Source organism: Symphalangus syndactylus, chromosome 4 (assembly GCF_028878055.3).
Source record: "Symphalangus syndactylus isolate Jambi chromosome 4, NHGRI_mSymSyn1-v2.1_pri, whole genome shotgun sequence".
NCBI lineage: Eukaryota > Metazoa > Chordata > Mammalia > Primates > Hylobatidae > Symphalangus > Symphalangus syndactylus.
Window position 1 is genome coordinate 118,809,104 of NC_072426.2, and position 19,961 is coordinate 118,829,064.

General features: G+C 39.0%; 1 protein-coding gene across 13 annotated transcripts in view; it reads left to right on the plus strand.

The window, feature by feature from the left end:
- SMAD1 (SMAD family member 1) overlaps positions 1 to 19,961 on the plus strand; it is a 78,056-nt gene that overhangs the window by 31,243 nt on the left and 26,852 nt on the right. For all 13 annotated transcript variants that reach the window (XM_063638233.1, XM_055276030.2, XM_063638235.1 and 10 more), the window contains one exon: positions 2,473 to 3,044. In XM_063638233.1, the coding sequence (XP_063494303.1) occupies positions 2,645 to 3,044 (400 nt within the window). In that variant the 5' untranslated portion in view covers positions 2,473 to 2,644. The remainder of the gene's footprint in view (positions 1 to 2,472; positions 3,045 to 19,961) is intronic.

Below are 19,961 nucleotides of genomic sequence, written 5' to 3' on the forward strand. Positions count from 1 at the left end.
CACTTCTCTCAGATTTTGATTGTTGGAAAGCATCATTATTTCACAATCATTTTTTGAATGTGTTTTTCCTCTAAGTGTAGAATTTTAAGCTACCAGCTATTTACATTTGGTACTAACGATGTCATTTCATTGTCTTCTGGTTTCCATTGTTTATGCTGAAATGTCAGCTGTCAACCTGATTGTACTTACTTGAAGGTAATGTGCCTTTTTAAAGAGTTTTGTCTTAGGTTTTCAGGAATGTTACTGTAATATGACACATTGAAATTTGTGGATTTCTCTGTATGTATCCTTGGAAGGTGTAGGGCTTCATGAATGTATGGTTAGATGTCTATTGACAGTTTTGGAAAAATCCTTGGCTAGTATCTAAAAATATTGCTCTGTTAGTCTTTCTTCTTTTCTTTTAAAACTCTACTTACGCAGTGCTAGACCTTTCACTAGAGCCATTATGTCTCCTCAGTTCTTTATTTTTCATTTTTTCCCTCTCTCTGCATTAGTATGAGCATTTTTTACCAATCTTCCTGCTCACTAATCTTTTATTCTACTATATCTAACCTATTGTTAAGTTCATCCTATTTAAAGTCTTATTAGTTATATTTTTCAGTTCTAGAATTTTTATTTCATTCTTCTTTATAGATTCCAGTTCTCTGTTAAAATCTTCAACCTTGTCTTCTCTTTCCTTGACATATTAAGTAGTAATCATTAATACTTTAAAGTCTGTTTCTGGTAACTCCATTACCTGGGTCACCCCTTAGGTCTGTTTCTATTCTGTTTTGTTTTGGTCATTTGGTCCTGTTTCTTGGTATGCTTGATAACTTTTGGTTCATTGCTATATGCTGTGAATTTAAAATTGTAGTGGCTAAGGTTGATGTTGTCTTCCTCTATAGAGAATTTGTTTTTCTTCTGGCAAGCTGTTAGAGAGCAATACCCATCACCTAGACCAAGGCTAGGATTAAGATGATTCTAGGTTGGTTGTAAAGACTGATCCGTTTCATTTTTGCCCTTAGACTGGGGCATATTCCTCCAGGAGATTCCATTGAAAGCCTAGACTATTTACCAGGGTTTCTCCGCAGCAGGCCCTCAACTCCATTTGTTGTTGTGTTGTTATTTTGGGGTTCCTCAGCACTATGAGTCTACTAGAAGCTCTGCTTAGTTTTTAGCCTCTTAGTTACCTCTTTCTGCTTGGCTCCTAGACCTTTTGCTGCTCATAGCATAGCTATTGGCAAATCCCTGGAAAGAAAGAGTGGTGACGAATATTCAGCTCACTTCATTGCATTTCCCTTCTCTCCAGGATCTTGGCCCCCTCAAGTCCTGAGTGCCTTGGTTCCTCTTTGATGCCTTTAAAAAGCTGGGCTTTTGTTTGTTTTCTGGCTTGTTTGTTTGGAAGGAGGTTGGTCTGATAGGTGCTACTCCAGTTTAGCCAGGGTTTGTACAAAGTTAACCTCCTTAACCTTTTTCACATTTTATGTTTTCATGTGCTAAAGAGTAAATAGAAAGTTTAAATGAGGCAACTTGGCTAAAGAATTTGGTACAGTATGTGTCCATGTGCTTTATTGCTTTTATGTCAATAAATAGCAGAATTTTTAAAGCAAGAGATGTATTTCCTATCCTATTTGCCCTGTAGCCCATAGACACAGGCTTGTTCACTGAAGAAATACCCTAAAATATTACTACATTTATATAATAGGAATTTTCTTTTAGCCTAAGAAATATTTGTAGAACAAACCAAAAAACAGATATTAGACTAATATTTTTTTTTCTCCCTGTTGCTTTCAGTTTTTGTTGATTGAGGTGTTTTGAAATATATTTTTAGAAGTTATAAATGAATCTAAAATATTACAGTATCTTTTGAGAACTTGGACTTTTTAACTTTGTTGCTATTATCCCAGAGCTTTTGCTAACAGTGGCTTACTTTTTAAACTGCTTCTCAGTTTACTCATCTGTAAAGTGGCAGCAGTTGTATTGCCTAACTCAAAGGATTGTGAAAAGCATTAAATGCTATATATTCTGCTTTGGTTGCCATAATAAAATATCATAGACTGGGTGGCTTAAATAACAAATAGATTTTCTCTTTGTTCTGGAGTCTGGAAAGTCCAAGATCAAGGTTCTGGACAATACAGGCTCTGGTAAGGGCTCTCTTCCTGGCTTACAGATGATTGCCTCCTTGCAGTACCCTCAGTGTGTGTGCATAGAGGCTGGAGGAGGGAGATAGCAATCTTAAGACCACCAGTCCTATCAGATTAGGGCCCCACCCTGATGACCTTATTTAACTTTAATTATTTTCTTAGAGGCTCCATCTCCTAATATAGTCATACTGAGAGTTAGGGCTTCCGCATATGAATTTTAGGGATCACAATTCAGTCCACAGCATACTGTATCACATAAAAGCACTTAAAATAGTACCTAGCACATGGTGATTAATAAATTTGGTTGTATGGTAAAGATGATTCTAACCATTCTTTTTTTCTTTTGTAGGTGCTGACTGGGTTACTTTTTTAAACATTAGGAATGGTAATTTCTACTTTTCTGGACTTCAGACTAAGAAGTTAAAGAGACTTCTCTGTAAATAAATCTCTTCTGCTGTCCTTTTGCATTTGGAGACGGCTTTATTTCACCATATCCAAGGAGTATAACTAGTGCTGTCATTATGAATGTGACAAGTTTATTTTCCTTTACAAGTCCAGCTGTGAAGAGACTTCTTGGGTGGAAACAGGGCGATGAAGAAGAAAAATGGGCAGAGAAAGCTGTTGATGCTTTGGTGAAAAAACTGAAGAAAAAGAAAGGTGCTATGGAGGAACTGGAAAAGGCTTTGAGCTGCCCAGGGCAACCGAGTAACTGTGTCACCATTCCCCGCTCTCTGGATGGCAGGCTGCAAGTCTCCCACCGGAAGGGACTGCCTCATGTCATTTACTGCCGTGTGTGGCGCTGGCCCGATCTTCAGAGCCACCATGAACTAAAACCACTGGAATGCTGTGAGTTTCCTTTTGGTTCCAAGCAGAAGGAGGTCTGCATCAATCCCTACCACTATAAGCGAGTAGAAAGCCCTGGTAAGTGAGTTATTTTATGTTGATGTGCTTTGTGTGCCCAGTACTGGATTTGTGTTGTTTAGAACATCAAAATAATCCCTTTCCTTGTTTTTAGTTGTAATTTAAAAATATTAGGGGAAACTGTGTGTGTGTGTCTGTGTGAATGCAAGAGAGAAGGCCCTTGAGTGTTTCATACATTTTAACAGCATAGTCATCTCTAGTCAACATTATGTCTTGGGAGCAGGCTATGACAATTGTCATTGCAGTACTAATACCCCTAATTTTTAATAAATTGTTTTCTTTCTAAATTTATTTTTTATGTCTCTCATGGTTCTCTGCATTTCTCTAGATAAAGTTAGCTATGAATTGTATTCTAAGGGAAGAAAATTAGGAAAGAAATGCATTATTGTTTTCTATATGCTTGAGGGAAATACATCATGAGGGTAGTTGCCAGTGACTTAAACCATTTTGAACTTAAGAACAGCACCTTTTATCATCTCTGGTGGAATTTTGCTGTGGCATATTTCCTGTGGTGAATATGAAGGAATTATATCCTTCTATGGAATCATTTGATACTATTACTTAATAAAATATACCCAGTTTTTACATGTATAGTCTTTTGGGAGGGTACAGTAAAGGATGTATTTTAAAATTTGTACGGTTTTGCCCTCAAGTTAGAATCTACATTCTAGACAGTTGGATCATTGGAAAGTGATTAGATATTCAAGCACTTAAATGTCTCATTGTCGATTGGGACCAATTTTGTTGATGGATTGGCTGTTAATAGTTCCTGGGTTACTAAGGCTCTATATTAGAATCACGTGGCTCTCCTCCCAGAAATCCTGATCCTGGGATAGCCTGGTAATCTTTGTTTCTAACAAGTACTTCAGGTGTTACTGATGTAGCTATTGGATTGGTGTTTGGGAATTACTAAACTAGATCATGTAATAACATGGTTTTCAAATAAAAGGCATTCTGTATTTTTGTGGAATATTTAAGACATATTTTAAAAAAAAGATTTTAAAGACCAATAGTATAACAAACATCTTTGTATCCACTACTCATTTTAAGAAATAAAAGATTACGTGTAAACTGGAACCCCTGTTTTTGCTCCTCTGATTCTGCTCCCTTTGGTAATGACTGTTCTGAATCTGACGCTTATCATTCTCATGCATGTTTTTATACTGTTACTACATACGTATGAGTCCATGACAATACGTAATATTTTATATATTTAAAAATGTTACATAATATTGGAGTTTCTTTGTACAACTTGTTTATGTTCATCCAACATTACGTTTTTGTGATTTCTAGGTTATATACTTTAGGATTACATTGTTAAGTCCTGTGAAAAATACTTTGGGAATTTATTGGAATTTCATTGATTTCATTTGGGGAAGATTGGCATAGTATGCTCTTGAGCATAATATTATTTAGTGCACTTCTAAGTTTCTCCATACAGCTCCTGCACATGTTAGATTTATTTCTAGATAACTGGTTTTTATTGTATCCTTTTAAAAGTTAACATTTTGTTACAGTTGCTCTTGGCTAAGAGAGCATTGCCTTTTTTCTACAACTGTGCTGAATTCTCCTTACCAGTTCCAATATAGACATTCTTTATTGCTTGTTATATCAGCTGTGATGCAGTGTTCTTTTTTCTAAACCCAGCACAGAGGTACATGTCCCTCTTCTAGCCAGAAATGGAAATGGAGCTAAGAGTTTTGGAGAGTAAAATGTAGTAGATAAGTAATATGTACCAGCAATATTATTTAGGCACATGATTTTTTTGATCCTCGTAGTAACCTTAAAAAGTATTAATACATAGGGAAGATTTTAATTCTACTCCATATGTGATGAAACTGAGGCCCCTACAAATTAAGTGCCCTGTGTTAGAACTAGAAAATAGAGGTGTTTGACATGAAAGCCAAAATTCACTATTTAAAAAACACTATGAATATGTCTTCTCCATCCATACTCCCCCTCACCCTGTGCTAACCTTCCAGCATTTCATCTTACAATGCGGCAACTGCCTCCTGACTGGTCGCCCCCTTCAGTCCATTGTCTACAGAAAGGGATTTTTTAAGATGCAGACATGATCCTCTTGTTGTCCTGCTTTTCCCTACTGTTGAGAAGTCCTCTAGAGAGGTCTGCACATTCTGGTCCTTGCCTCCCTTTCCAACTTCCTTTGTACTCTTGCATGCTTTGTGTGCTTGAGTTCTCTGGAAACATTTCACGCACGTTTCCTCTATCTGTACCTGTTTCTCCTCCCTCTTTGCCTAGCCCACTCTTATTTATCGTTCGTGTCTAGCACATGGTCATTACTTAATAAACTAAGTAATTGTGTGATGGAGGTCAGTTTCTTTGGGAAACCTTTCTTGATACCTCCTTCTTCACACATATCTCCCTACTCCTCTTGGGGAGGTTAGGTTTCATTTCCCATAGCAACCTGAATTTCTTTAGAACATTCTTCACACTTGTAATGATTGTTCTGTTGGTCTTCTCTGCAAGATAGTAAATAAAGCTCCATGAGGGCAGGGACTATGTGTATTATTAACATCTCCATATTTAGCAACAAGCATAATTTGATAAATTTTTGCTGTTAAATGGTAATGCTGATTTTTAATTTAATATTGTCATTTGGCCATTTTTTTAGAGCTGAATTTTCAGTTTGTCTATACCTTTTGACCATCTTCTTCCCTTCTTTGGTCATTTTATGGCTATTACACCTCTGATACAAGGTGAAATGTTAAAACCAATACTGAGATGAATTTGTTACTCTTAATAACATATGCGCTAATAAAATAATGGGGAAGAGGTGGAAAACTGGCTTACATAGGCATTTTGAGACTCCACAAATGCCATTTCAGCCTCTCCTTTACCCAGGAGTCTTGTGAGTCATGGATAGAATAGAACAATTCTGGAAAACATGGAGGGTGAGGCTAAGATCTATTTCATTTGAACATACCAAGATTTTGTGTATATTTTTCACATTATGAAGTGACTGATGTGGGAATTGGAACAAAGGACTTTTTCCAGAGACCACTATGAAGCAGTCCCTGTACCTTCTGAAGAGAAACTCTACTAAATCAAAGTGCAAGAGGCAGCCAGATGTGGTGGTACATGCCTGTAGTCTCAGCTACTCAGGAGGCTGAGGTGGGAGGATCACTTGAACCCCAGAGTTGAAGGCTGCAGCACACTATGATCGTGCCTGTAAATAGCCATTACGTTCTAGCCTGGGCAGTGGCTAGAACGTAATTTTTAAAAAAAAAATGCAACATAGTAAAACCCCATCTCTACTAAAAATACAAAAATAAGCCTGGCGAGGTGGGGGGCACCTGTAATCCCAGCTACTCGGGAGGCTGAGGCAGGAAAATCATTTGAACCTGAGAGGCACAGGTTGTAGTGAGCCGAGATCATGCCATTGGACTCCAGCCTGGGGTCAAGAGTGAAACTCCATCTCAAAAAAAAAAAAAAAAAAAAGTGCAAGGGGACTTAGCCCCTCACACTGCCAGAAGTGAAGCCCTCTATAAAGCTGTACAGAGTACACCTGGGTATTGTTTCTGTGAAATCAGAAAAAGGGGGTCTGGAATTCTAAGCTGCACATATACACAGCTCAACACTGAATTATTTTGAACTTTGTCATTATTTTACCTCTGATGAAGTATCTCAAAGAACAGTTTAGCAGTTTAACAAATTTAAGTCTCCCAAACTTGGTGTTTTCTGCTGAGGTCTCAATGACTTGAAAAAAAAACTCAAAAATTGAGAATATTTAGGTTTAGAGTAGTGGTTTTCAAAGTGTCGTCCACAGATTAGTAGCATCAGCACCACCTTGGAACTTGTTAGAAAAGCTAATTATTATTTTAAAATTGACAAATAATTGTATATATTTGTGGAGTACAGTGTTATGTTTTGGTACATGTATACATTGTGGAATGATCAAATGAGGCTAATTAACATACCTGTCACCTCCCATGCATATTTGCTTCTTTTTTTTTTTCTTTTTTTAACTGCCTATTCTCTGAACTCTTTGTTTGTTTGTTTGTTTGTTTGTTTTTTGAGGTAGAGTCTCGCTCTGTTGCCCAGGCTGGAGTGCAGTGGCACAATCTCGGCTCACTGCAACCTCCGCCTCCCAGGATCAAGAGATTCTCCTGCCTCAGCCTCCCGAGTAGCTGGGATTACAGACGTGCATCACCACGCCCAGCTAATTTTTGTATTTTTAGTAAAGACGGGGTTTTACCATGTTGGCCACGCTGGTCTCGAACTCCTGACCTCAGGTGATCCACCTGCCTTGGCCTCCCAAAGTGCTGGAATTACAGGCGTGAGCCACCAAGCCCAGCTGAACCTTTTTTTTTTTCACCATACCAATTTCTTTTTGGTGAGTACATTTAAAATCCACTCCTAGCCTAGGCAACATAGCAAGACCCCGTCTTAAATTTTTTTTTTTTTAAATTAGCGAGGCATGGTGGCATGTGCCTATAGTCCTACCTATTCAGAAGCTAAGTCAGGAGGATCACTTGAGCCTAGGAGGCCAAACCTGTGGTGAGCTATCATCATGTCGCTGCACTCCAGCCTGGGTAAGAGAGAGACCCTGTCTCAAAAAAAAAAAAAACCCACTTTTTTAGCAATTTAGAAATATACAATGTATTATTAACTATAGTCACCATGCTGTGCAATAGATCACCAAAACTTACTACTCCTAGCTTAAGGTTTGTACCCTTTGACCAGCATTTCCTGTTTCCATGTTCACCCCTCCATGTAGCCCCTGGTAACCACCATTCTAATTCTACACTCTAGTTTTATGAATCTGACTATTTTAGATTCCACATGTAAGTGGGATTGTGCAGTATTCGTCTTTCTGTGCCTGGCTTATTTCACTTAACAATAATGTCCGCCAGGTGTCACAAGTGACAATGTCCTTTTTTAAGGCTGAATAGTATTTAATTTGAAAAAAATGTTCAACATAAGTAATCATCGGGGAAATGCAAAAACTGCAGTAAGATATACCTTTCACCTGTTAGAATGGCTGTTATCAAAAAGATAAAATATATCAAGTGTTGGCCAGGATGTAGAGAAAGGGGACAGTCATTTTGGGAGACAGTATGGAGGTTCCTCAAAAAATTAAAAATAGAACTACCATATGATCCAGCATTCTCACAACTGGGTATATGTCCAAAGGAGGTCAAATCAGTGTGTCAAAGAGATGTCTGCACTACTAAGTTCACTGTGGCATTATTTACAATAGCCAAGGTATGAAATTAACCTAAGTGCTCTTCAGTGGATGAATGTGTAGAAATGCAAATTCTTAAACCCTTCCACAGACCTACAATACTGAATCAGACTCTGGAGATGGGGACAGACATCTGTGTTGTAACAAGTTCTCCAAGTGAAACTGATAACTGCAAAAGTTTGAGAACCACTGGTTTAAGGTATCCAGGCAAGTCATCAAGTCCGATTGTCTGGATGAAGTTGTCTTGAATTCAGAAGAGATGCTAATGAGCTAGTCTTTTAAATCTTCCATCATTTTTAATTTTGCATGTTTGGATGCAGATAGAAAATTGCTCTTTCCAGAGTTTTCCTTCTGATATTCATTAAGATTAGCCATCTGACAAGATGGGATAAATTGTCTTTAAGTGGGTGGAGAAGTTGGGGAGAAGTCTATGCTTTTGTTATTCAGCTCAGTGCGAGTTTTGGAATTGTTCTTTAGAGTGTACTATCTCTATCTCTTTGACAAAAGTAATATTACGGACTGGAGTAATTGTTGTTTTTCCTTAACCTATGCCATTTATTTTCTTATAAATAAAACTGTAAAAAAATGGTAGTGGGGAAAAACTTATGAAAACACTTTGCTACAACTTGTATTTATTATAGTTAACAATGACAAGTGTGCAAGGAGAAAAACCTTCCTTTTGTTGAAATTTGCTACTTTGACCATTGCTGAAAAATAGATCTTTGGGAAAGTAGAAAATGTTAGGAATTTCTTTTTCTGCAAATATGTGAATACTTACAGGAAAGAGAAAGTTCGTGGAGCTTCTGAAGACTATGTCCCTGCTGATGATTAACAGGTGGACTGTTTACTTGGACTTTTACTAGCCTTCAGAATCAGGGCTACTTATTAGTGGTTGAATTAAATGTAAGGTTTATTTTTTCTTACCAGAGTAAATGCTGATAGTGGTTAAGCAAGCAATCTAACTGTGGTATTGAGAAGACCATTCAGTTGCTATCTTCTGCTATTAAAAATACCTTAATGGAGATTACCTGCCATTGGCCTGTTTTTTTTTTTAAGGTTTTTCACATGGTTCTTGAAAATTATCTTCTGCACTTTGAACTTAATCAGCTTGAAAGGGCGTATTAAATCTGAGCTTGAAATTCTGAGATTTCAGTTTTGATCTTTACGGCATTAGCTTCCAGGTGCTTTCATTTTCAGCATGATGGCTGCCAGCTGTTTAAAATTCACGTAAAATCCTCTTCACCTGTTGACTGAATGCATGTTTTCACTCTTTGGCTGCCTCAGTCACTGTGTAATTTGTGTCCTGGTAAATTTTACCTTGAAGAGAAAGTCTTAAAATTATAGAAATGGAGGACAGATTAGTTCTCACCAGGGGCCGAGAAGAGGTAAGAGGGGAGGGGGAGTGGGTGTAGCCATAAAAGGGCAATGTGAGGGATCCTTGGGGTGACGGAAATTTTCTGTATCTTGACTGTATCAATGTCAGTATTTTGATTGTGATAATTTTGTAATATTCTGTGATAGTATGTAATATTCTGATTCTGTAAGTAGGATTTCTCTGTTATCCTTAAAACTGCATGTGAATCTACAATTACCTTGATTTAACAAATGGTTTTCTTTAAAAAAAAAAAAAAAAGGCAGCTAGTTCAGCTCACAGCTCTCACTGGTGCTCTTTGTGCACTTTTCATTTTGTCACACAGAATATTAAAAAGACAAGTGGAAATGTAATAAAACTAATATTTTTAAAAAACAGGCCAGGCGTGTTGGCTCACCCCTGTAATCCCAGCACTTTGGGAGGCCGAGGAGGGTGGATCACAAGGTCAGGAGATTGAGGCCATCCTGGCTAACATGGTGAAACCCCGTCTCTACTAAAAATACAAAAAAATTAACCGGGCGTGGTGGGGGACGCCTGTAGTCCCAGCTACTCGGGAGGCTGAGGCAGGAGAGTGGCGTGAACCTGGGAGGCAGAGCTTGCAGTGAGCCGAGATCGCGCCACTGCACTCCAGCCAGGGCGACAGAGCAAGACTCTCTCTCAAAAAAAAAAAAAAAGTCTGGGTGCAGTGGCTCACACCTGTAATCCCAGCACTTTGGGAGGCCGAGGCGGGCAGATCACCTTAGGTCGGGAGTTTGAGACCAGCCTGACCAACATGGAGAAACCCCATCTCTACTAAAAATACAAAATTAGCCCACATGGTGGTGCATGGCCTGTAATCCCAGCTACTCGGAGGCTGAGGCAGGAGAATCGCTTGAACCTGGAAGGTGGAGGTTGTGTCATTGCACCAAGATCGTGTCATTGCACTCCATCCTGGGCAACAAAAGCGAAACTCTGTCTCCAAAAAAACAAATGGAAATCTTTAAAAAATGTCTTGCTTCACCACATTGTGAATATGTTGTTTTGTTTTGTTGTTTTTTTTTAATTTGAGATGGAGTCTCGCCCTGTCACCCAGGCTGGAGTGCAATGGCATGATCTCGGCTCACTGCAACCTCTGCCTCCCGGGTTCAAATGATTCTCCTGCCTCAGCCTCCTGAGTAGCTGGGATTACAGACGCCCACCACCATGCCCAGCTAATTTTTGTATTTTTAGTAGAGATGGGATTTCTCCATTTGGCCAGGCTGGTCTCGAACTCCTGACCTTGTGATCTGCCCGCCTCAGCCTCCCAAAGTGCTGGGATTACAGGCGTAAGCCACCGTGCCCGGCTGTGAATGTGTTTTTATATGACATGTCTGTGGTAACAAAAAGTCTAGTTGAAGTTTTTTTTAAGTTTTTAAATATTTGGGATTAATTAGCAATAATATTAACTATAAAAATTAAAATAAGGCATTATGCCTTTTGTTCCTGCATGTCTAAATTTCTTTTTATTCAGACATTTAAAGCACATGATAAACTAACTCCTCAGGAACTGTGCCTGCCCCAGAAGGTTAGCATGTAATTACAGCACTGTATGCTAAATTGAATAAAGGTGTGGATAGAGACTGCGACTAACTCTTACACACTGGATAGAGGCTGCAGCTAACTCTTACACACCCAGGAGTCACCACAGAAAAGCTTGCTCACTCTGACACATGTAACACATGGTGTTGCAATCTGTGGTGATGGGATATATGTGTATGTTTCAGTGCAGAAAGGACTTAAATCAGTTTACAGGTGGACATACAATAAAATAGAAAAGAATTACTAATAAAATAGACCAGGGAAAACACAATGAAAGATCAAGACTGAGAAAAACTAGCACAAAGGTGTTCCATAGGAGTTACTATAATACAAATATACTATGTATATTTGTATAACTATAAACAAAAATAACTATGTATAGTTATTATATGTTTGTAATCCTAGTTTGCATGTTTCTCATAATAATTTTGGTGTGGGGGAGAGGTGTATGTATTAATAGCTTGGAGATGAAGAAAGTTTTAAGAGTTAGGAGATACAAATCAGCTTTTGCGCTTGAAGGTTGGGTTCCGGGCAGAGCCACTGAGGCGGTTGCAGAGGCCTCTGGCAGGAGGGGTGCCTTAGGGTGGGGTGAGTGCCCCCTGGCTTTTGCAGTTGCTCTTCCACAGTCCTCTCAGGGTTTCATTCTTCAGTCTACATGGAAGTTCTTTTTGGGCTTTTTGTTTTGGTTTGGTTTTTTGAGACAAGATCTGGCCCTGTTGCCCAGGCTGGAGTGCAGTGGCACAGTCATAGCTCACTGCAGCCTCAAACTCCTGACTTAAAGGGATCCTCCCACCTGAGCTTCTCAAAGTTCTAGGATTACAGGCATGAGCTACCGTGCTCAGTCTGGAAGTTCTTTTTTGAAAAAGCACAAGGTCACTAAGATTTCTATCCACACAGCCAAGTGGACATGGAGATAAGACAGTGAATGCTTTCCAGGATTTTATCATTGGCATTGGCTTATGGTTGATAATTTTATCGTTTTCATCTATAATATTACTAGAAACAGACGAAATAATATAGTCATGAGTAGGATTTTATACCCAGATCTTTTAGTGGATTCCAGTGTTAAATCCTAGGCAAAATGTGAAGCTTATTTTAATTTTTTTTTCTTTTCTGAGCAACTGTTCTTAAATGCATTGTTTGTGGCATTTGTTTTGGGTTATTGATGAATAGATACAGTTTCAGCCATTACTGTATGTTACTTTTACATAAACTGTAAAAGTATATAAATTGTTATACATCGATGGAAGCAGACATCTAGACAACTACAATGTGATTTGTTTCTGGGCAGAATTTTTCTATCGCCAAATCTACTTTAATTTGAAATTTTAAGACAGTAGTGTATAGATCACACAAAGTACCTTTCTCATACTTTTGCTTTCCTGATGTTTATCTTCTGCTTTATTATTTTTCTTCTTATTCTATTTCTGCAATATTAGGTGGCCAAGAGAAGATATTTTCAGATCTTTCAGATTCATTTAAAGTGCAGCTGTCTTCCACCCTCCATTGCTAGTTCATAGAGCAGAAAGAACACCAGCCAGCCAGCAGCTGTTAAAAAGAAAACGGAAAAAAAAAAAGTGGCTGAAGAAAAACAGCAATTTTGAAAACCATAGAAAAACATTTGTCATAATATTTTAAATTAAAAGAAAAAAAACAGGCTAATATTTCCAAGACTAGCTTTGGGTGAAATAATAATTAAGACCTTCTGAATTGTGCTTTTTGGCTTATTATTCCCACATGTGGATCATCCTGAAACAATGATTTCTTGGAGGTTTGAGTAAGTTTTATATTGGTTGAGTTTAGGAGGAGTCACAGGTGATTTGCCCCAAGTGGGAGTGCCCCGTGGCCTTGCTGGATACTTGGAAAAAGGAGAGAAATAGAAGAGGATGGTCGGCTTATGTAATGATCTCAGGCTGATTAATTTGGTTTTACTTTCAGCCTCTTTGGTGCTAGATATCAAAAGGCCAGAGAACAGACCAGAGACTGCTTTCTGTCAAATATATGTTCTATCCCCTTGCCATTTTCCCCTTAAAATGAACATACTCTCAGAAAGACTAAGCATCATGACTAATAAGCATGAATTAGCCAGATCATCAAACCTCTGCCCTGATATTTGGAAAAATGAGATTTGTTTGGGGAGGAGATGGGGAAGCAACAAGGGTTTATTTGTTTTGAAGAAGCAGAGCTGGAGGATTTGGAGCAGCTGTAGGGTGGATACCATGAGCACTGTGGTAAAAATCTAAGAGGGCTTGCAGAATAGTAGAGCTAAAACCCCCACATTTTGTTAATTTGCCAGTTTGGCTGGGGATTGGTGTAGTTGTTTGGTGCTGAATCTAGTTTGAATGTCTGCATGCAGACTCGTTTCCCCTGGGTTTGGGCTGGGCTGGTTTGGGTTGGTCTGAGTGGGGCTGAGCTGGGCCAGGCCTCCCCGTGTATGGGAGATGGAGAAATAATCACTTGCTGCTTACCCACTCCACTTTTCTAATTATCATGGCCCTCAGTCCTCAACAGGATTTCTCTAGCACTGAAGCCTGACCATAATACTCAATTGCAGGTCTGCTCCACATAAAACTATGTAACTAGAGGTAAATGTAATTTCCTTGATAAAAGATCTAGGGTGTTGGAAACACGTTCTGTGGCTTAAATCAAGATTTAGGTCAACAAAGGAGTGTTTGGCAATTTTCCTCCAGTTCTCTAAATGTTCATGCTCTGGAATCTTAGCAGGTTTTAAAAATGGAAGGTCAGGTTTATATTCTGCTATATCACTACCCTGGTTCTAAAACAGCTGCCCAAGAGATGCTGCCCTTCTTAGTTCTTTATTCTTTCGCATGAGAAAAGCCATTTTTTATCTAAATTGTGGCCTGGCGTGGTCTGGCTTATGTGGTCGCACATCACCTTCACTTGGACTAATTGCCCAGTGGCCTGTCTGGGATGTTCAGTGAGAATAAAGTAAAAGAAGAGTGATTTTATAAAGTGTATTTGGACAGCTTATTGTAAACTAAAAATAAACATATAAATAACAGAGTGAAATTGCCTTATATGTTTTTGCCTTTGTTTCCCTGTAGTTTCCCTATCAGTTCTAGCTAGCTAGCTTTGTAGCAGATTTTGCAGTATTTTTTGTGTGTGACAATACCTTTCTTTGAGCACCTGAGAAGTTTACCCCAGGGTATGGTGGTGTGCTTGACAGATATTTAAGTAAGATGATCAACTTGGGAGAAAAGTTGTGGATGAATGTCTATTCACATATAACTTACAGCTTTTAAATAGGAAAAATAATAGCTAATCTTAAAATGTTATTTAAGAGAAAACTGATGGGAGCATGTCACAAGGACCCAGAGGCCAGCTTGTGACAAATCTGAGACAATTTGATCAACAGAATAATTAAGGACAAAAGTGAATTACAGACCACTGGGAGAAAAACAGGAATCCATGCTGATGATGAATGGGGGAGAAGGAAAAGGCTCTTGCTCACAGTAGAATGCCATTGCCAGCCAGTAAATGTGGAGTTCTTTAGGATATTCTGGACAATAAGGCCATTTAAAGGAGATATTTATTTCTCTCTAGTAGTTAAAATATGGTGGGAAGAATCTAAGGTTAGAAGGCCTGGACTGAATTTTGGCACTTGATAACTTTGATCTTGGGTCAGTCATTTGTCCTCTTTGAGCTTGTGTTTGCCAACCCATAAAATGGGGGAGTGGTTACATCTACTTTTCAGGTAGAGGATAAAGTTAATGCATGTAAAAAGACTTTATATACTAATGCATTCTTGAAACAATATGACTGAAATAGTGATACAAGGAACATCACTTCTGTGTATCTTTCTTAGAATAGAAACAAAATTTGTAATGTGAACAACTTTTCATTAAACAGATATTCAGAAAAGGGATGATATTATTAGAATAAAATATTAACAGAGTTAAAATAGTGACTTTTATGCTTCCTGTGTGCTGGACACTGTGCTTATCACTTAACCATCTATTCTCATTTAATCCTAACCATGACTGCCGGAAGATGGTACCAGCGTGGCTACTGAGATGTAGAATTTGAGTAAATTTTTCACACAACTTGTATCTGGAAAGCTAGGATTCAAATTAAAGCCTAACTGCAATATCCATGCTGCTAACCACTGTACTATACTGCTTCCCAAAAGAAGTCTTTTCTTTAATCAGTTTTCTCTCAATAAAAAGGAGGGGCATCCAGAGATTTTGGTAGAGAATGTGATCATATGTGCACCAGCTGCATGAGTTTTGGGTTGCGAGTCCACATCTGCCATTGAAGTGTTTATGGAGGCTTGTGTTTATTTCCTGTTGATCAGTAATTTTTTTTTTTTTTCCAAGACAGAATTCCACCCTGTCACCCTGGCTGTAGTGCAGTGGCACAATCTTGGCTCACTACAACTTCCACCCCTCCCTGCCCCGGTCCCGGCCCTGGGTTCAAGTGATTCTCCTGCCTCAGCCTCCTGAGTGTCTGGGACTACAGGCATGTACCACCACTGCCGGCTAATTTTTTTTTGTGTGTATACACACACACACACACACACACACACACACACACACATATATATTTTTTTTTGGAATGGAGTCTCACTCTGTCACCAGGGCTGGAGTGCAGTGGCACGATCTTGGCCCACTGCAACCTCCACCTCCTGGGTTTAGGCCTCCTGAGTAGCTGGGATTACAGGCACCCACCACTATGCCCAGCTAATTTTTTGTGTTTTTAGTAGAGTCAGGGATTCACTATGTTGGCCAGGCTGGTCTCAAACTCCCAATCTCGTGATTTGCCCGCCTCAGCCTCCCAAAGTGCTGGGATTACAGGTGTAAGCCACTGCGCCTGGCTTAACTTTTGTATTAGTAGAGACGGGAGGTTTCACCATGTTACCCAGGCTGGTCTTGAACTCCTGACTTCAAGTGATTCACCCACCTCGGCCTCCCAGAGTGCTAGGATTACAGGCGTGAGCTACCGCACCTGACCATAATGTTCTTTATTAGATACCAAGTATCTCATTTTCATGGAATATATTTAATTGCATCAAATATAAACTCAGAATGAGCTGAATATAATTAATTCAGCTGCAGTTACAAATTAAACAAAGATGCCTGGGTGATACCTAGGTTAATCATTTACATATCAATAGTGCAATAGATGATTAGACACCATAGGCTAACTGCTCTTTGTGTAATGACTACGTCTCACTGAGTGCTTATGGAACTTTTTTAAAACTAACTTGTGCAACATTGAGAGACACCATAGCACCGTGGCTAAGAACTTGGATTGCAGTGCCAGGTTGCCTAGGTTTGAATCCTGTCTCCTCTGGTTATTGGTGGTACATTCTCTGTATCTCATTTTCCACTTTTATAAAGTAGGGGTAATGTAGTACCTAGGATCAGAGTTGTTAAGAAGATTAAATGAGTTAATATCTGGTACAGCTTGGTACATGGCACTTGGTACACACATGTATAAGCACCATATTAAAAGAAAATCTGAGAAGTACTATTATTCCTATTTTACTATTAAAAGTGAGGTTTAAATAGTAAATTGCCCTAGTTAATCGGCTAGTAAATAAGCAGAATTTCCAGTTTTGGAACTGAGAAACTAAAACCTGCTTCTGACTGTTACTATACTTCATGTGTGGCTTTTGAAGGTATTTTTTTTTCTCCTGATGTTTTTAGGTTATACCCTGAAGTTTTTTTCTACCTCTAACAACTTTCGAAGTCTCTAATAACATAGCACCTTCCTTCTGTGGAAGTAAAGCAAATAAATACTTGGAAAAGAAAGGAAACTACTAGGGTGAAAGTAGGAAGAGAAAAGACAGAGAGGGAACTAGGTTTGACAAACTGCTGTGTGCCACCATTCTTGATTCTCAGAGTGCTGTTAAGGGCTTGCTATCCCTTTGGGGAAAGTGAGGTGAGAATTTATGCCACCTAAATTCATACAGCTAAGACCCTGGGCTATCTTGGTCCCAAGCCAGTGCATTTTCCATGACAACATGCCTCTTGACCAAAAAAACTGGGCCCTATAAATTTTCTGTAAGCTTACTATAAGGCCATGCCAGCCTTTTCCATGTCATTTGGATTTATATGTGTATACTATCAAAGAATCAGGACCAACACTGTCTAGAGTTTTTTTGTAAGTGAAAGGGATGATCTCTAGAAATTTGACTTAAGATGAGAAAAATTGAAGTTCAACTTCCATAGCTACTTAGAGACATAGATAGGGCCAGACACCTAGCTGTCTTGCCAGTGCATGTAGTAACCATTTGTCTTCCTGTACCTAGGCTGTATTCACCCAAAATTGCTGAAGGTTTTGACTTGTTATATCTGGGATGAGGTATAAGAATCTGCCTTTTTAAGTAAGTATCTAATTCAGGTGCAGAGAGTCTGAGGGCCAAACTTTGAGAAAGACTGGTTTATATGAACCCACTTATACTAGACAGGTCAGGAATAGCAATACAATTTACAAACATACAATAATTGAAAAAAAAAACATTCATTCAGGACCTATTAGGTGCCAATGTCTGGCACCTATTTCCATTCAAAAGAAAGAAAATCAGTTCTGCCCACAAAGGCATTACAGTCCAGGTGAAGTAAAGTCAACTTAGCAATAAAATGTTGCAGATGCTACAATGAAAGTCTGTGTAGGGCACACTGAGGCACAGGGAGGAATTCTTTTCTACCAGGGGTGGGTAGAAAGACCAGGAAAGGCACCATGGGAGTACTGTTAGAACTGAGACTTGGAAATATGGCCAAGTGAGCAAAGGTGCAGAAGTATGAAACTAGCAGATGAAAACTGCAAAAAGCCACAAAGATAGGTTGGAGCAGGAACCTGAACTAGGTCATGGAGTTGTGGCAGATGTTCTGTGGGTGCCCAGAGAAGGTGTTTTTCAAGAAAATAATCTGTGGTATACAAAAAGAATCATTGGCCTGGCATTATGTAGGAAGTTGGATTCTCAGAAGTTGAGTTAGATTTAGGTGATTTTTAGGTAAATTTAGTGGCTTTTGTTTAATGCTTGATGATATTATTGAATGAAATTCATTTCTGTATGTCAAATTATGTTCACATATTTGTCTTTTAATATATTTGTACTTGAGTAACTATACTCCCAGAAAGTAAATACTACAGTGTTGCTACCTTTAGGCAAAACTATCTTACCTTTTAAAAAGATCTTGCCCCCAAAAAAACAAACAGAAGGATGGAAAAAGAATTTAAAAAACAACTTCCACAATCTCTTTCCAGTTTTATAGTACTGAGTAATTGTCTAGTGGTTATGAGCAGACCTTGATTCACATCCTGGCCCTCAATTAGCAGCTGTGTGACCTTGCATGGGTTACTTAGCTAGGCTGAGCCTGAACCTTCACCTGTAAAACGGAGATAGCTGCTGTGAGGATTTAGTGATAGACACTTTTCCCAATGGGCAAGGACAGTGTCTGTCCTGTTGACTCATACCTGCAGTGCCCTGCATGATGGAGATATATGGTACCCAGTGAACCTTATATTACAGACCCTCCGTACTATCACCTCATCACCAATAAGCAGACAAAAAAAGTGCCACCACTCAGGGATTTAGGCTGTTATATATTTTCATTAAAATTTAACCTCTATTGAGGTTCCAAGAATCATTTCTTCAGCGTAAAGTTTCCCTGACATATGCTGAGGTAAGGAATTTTATTTCATAAATGTGTATACTATTAATTTTAAGTGTTCTTACTCTTACCCTTTCCAGCACTTCCTACTTGAAGTGTCTCTGTTTAGAAGGTCACTGAACACACTCTACTGGGGACATCTGTCTCGCGTAGGCATCATATTGGGCACAGCTGTTCTGGCAGCTTGCCTTCCCTTTCTCATGAGAATTGCTGCAGCTGACTGGCTCTGGGGCCATTCTTCCCCTAGCCCTGGGCCTCCTTTCTGCTTGTAGGTGGCCTCACTGAAATGTCCTGAGATTCAACTTAGATGCCATCTGGGGCTGAGCTTTGGACATTACGAAGCTCCAGGTGTACATGAGCAGCATTCTCATCAGTCAGCAGACTTGCAGAATTTAGAGCAGGAAGACCCTGTGGAGAGCAAGTTTCTTGCTCTTTTGTGTGAGGAAACTGAGTCCCTGAGACATTAAGTGATTGGCTCAAAGTCACAGAAGTAGTTATGGGAGTCAGAACTAGAACTAAGGTGTCCTGACTCTAACCTAAATGCCTTTTCCACCTTGTCAGAACTAGAAGGCATTTCTGTACTGCCAGGTAACAGGTAGCTTGTGTCCATTACTTCTTTTTTTTTTTTTTTCTGTTACTTCTATACGGGCAAACATATATCAGAACTCCCTTGTGTGTTTAAAAAAGAAAAAAGCTGCTTTCTCACGAACATTTGGTGGGTCACAGCCCACGTGGGGATTTGTCAGACTTTGTCTCATTACTAGACTACTTTACCACTGACAACTTGGTGATAGAATTTCAAGCAGTACTTCAAAATCTTAAAAAAGCTCTCACATCTAGAGTTTACAGGAATCCTTTCCAGAGCTCAGCCCCTCTCTACAATTTTAACTGTTCTTTTTCATTCTTTTCCTTGTACCTTAGCAACGCCGAAAAGCTGAGTGTAATAGCAGAATCACAAGTATCTCTGAAACTTTTGCTTCCTGAAACATTCTTAGTTGGGTTTCCCTGTTGACTGGAAAAGGGATGTTATTTTTAACAGAGATGCACAGTTTGAAAAGCAGAGTTAACGTTACTGAGAAAAGGCAGAAATCTGAAGGTTTTTTTGAGAGAAAAGGTAAAAAGATCAGGAAAAGAAGATAGCT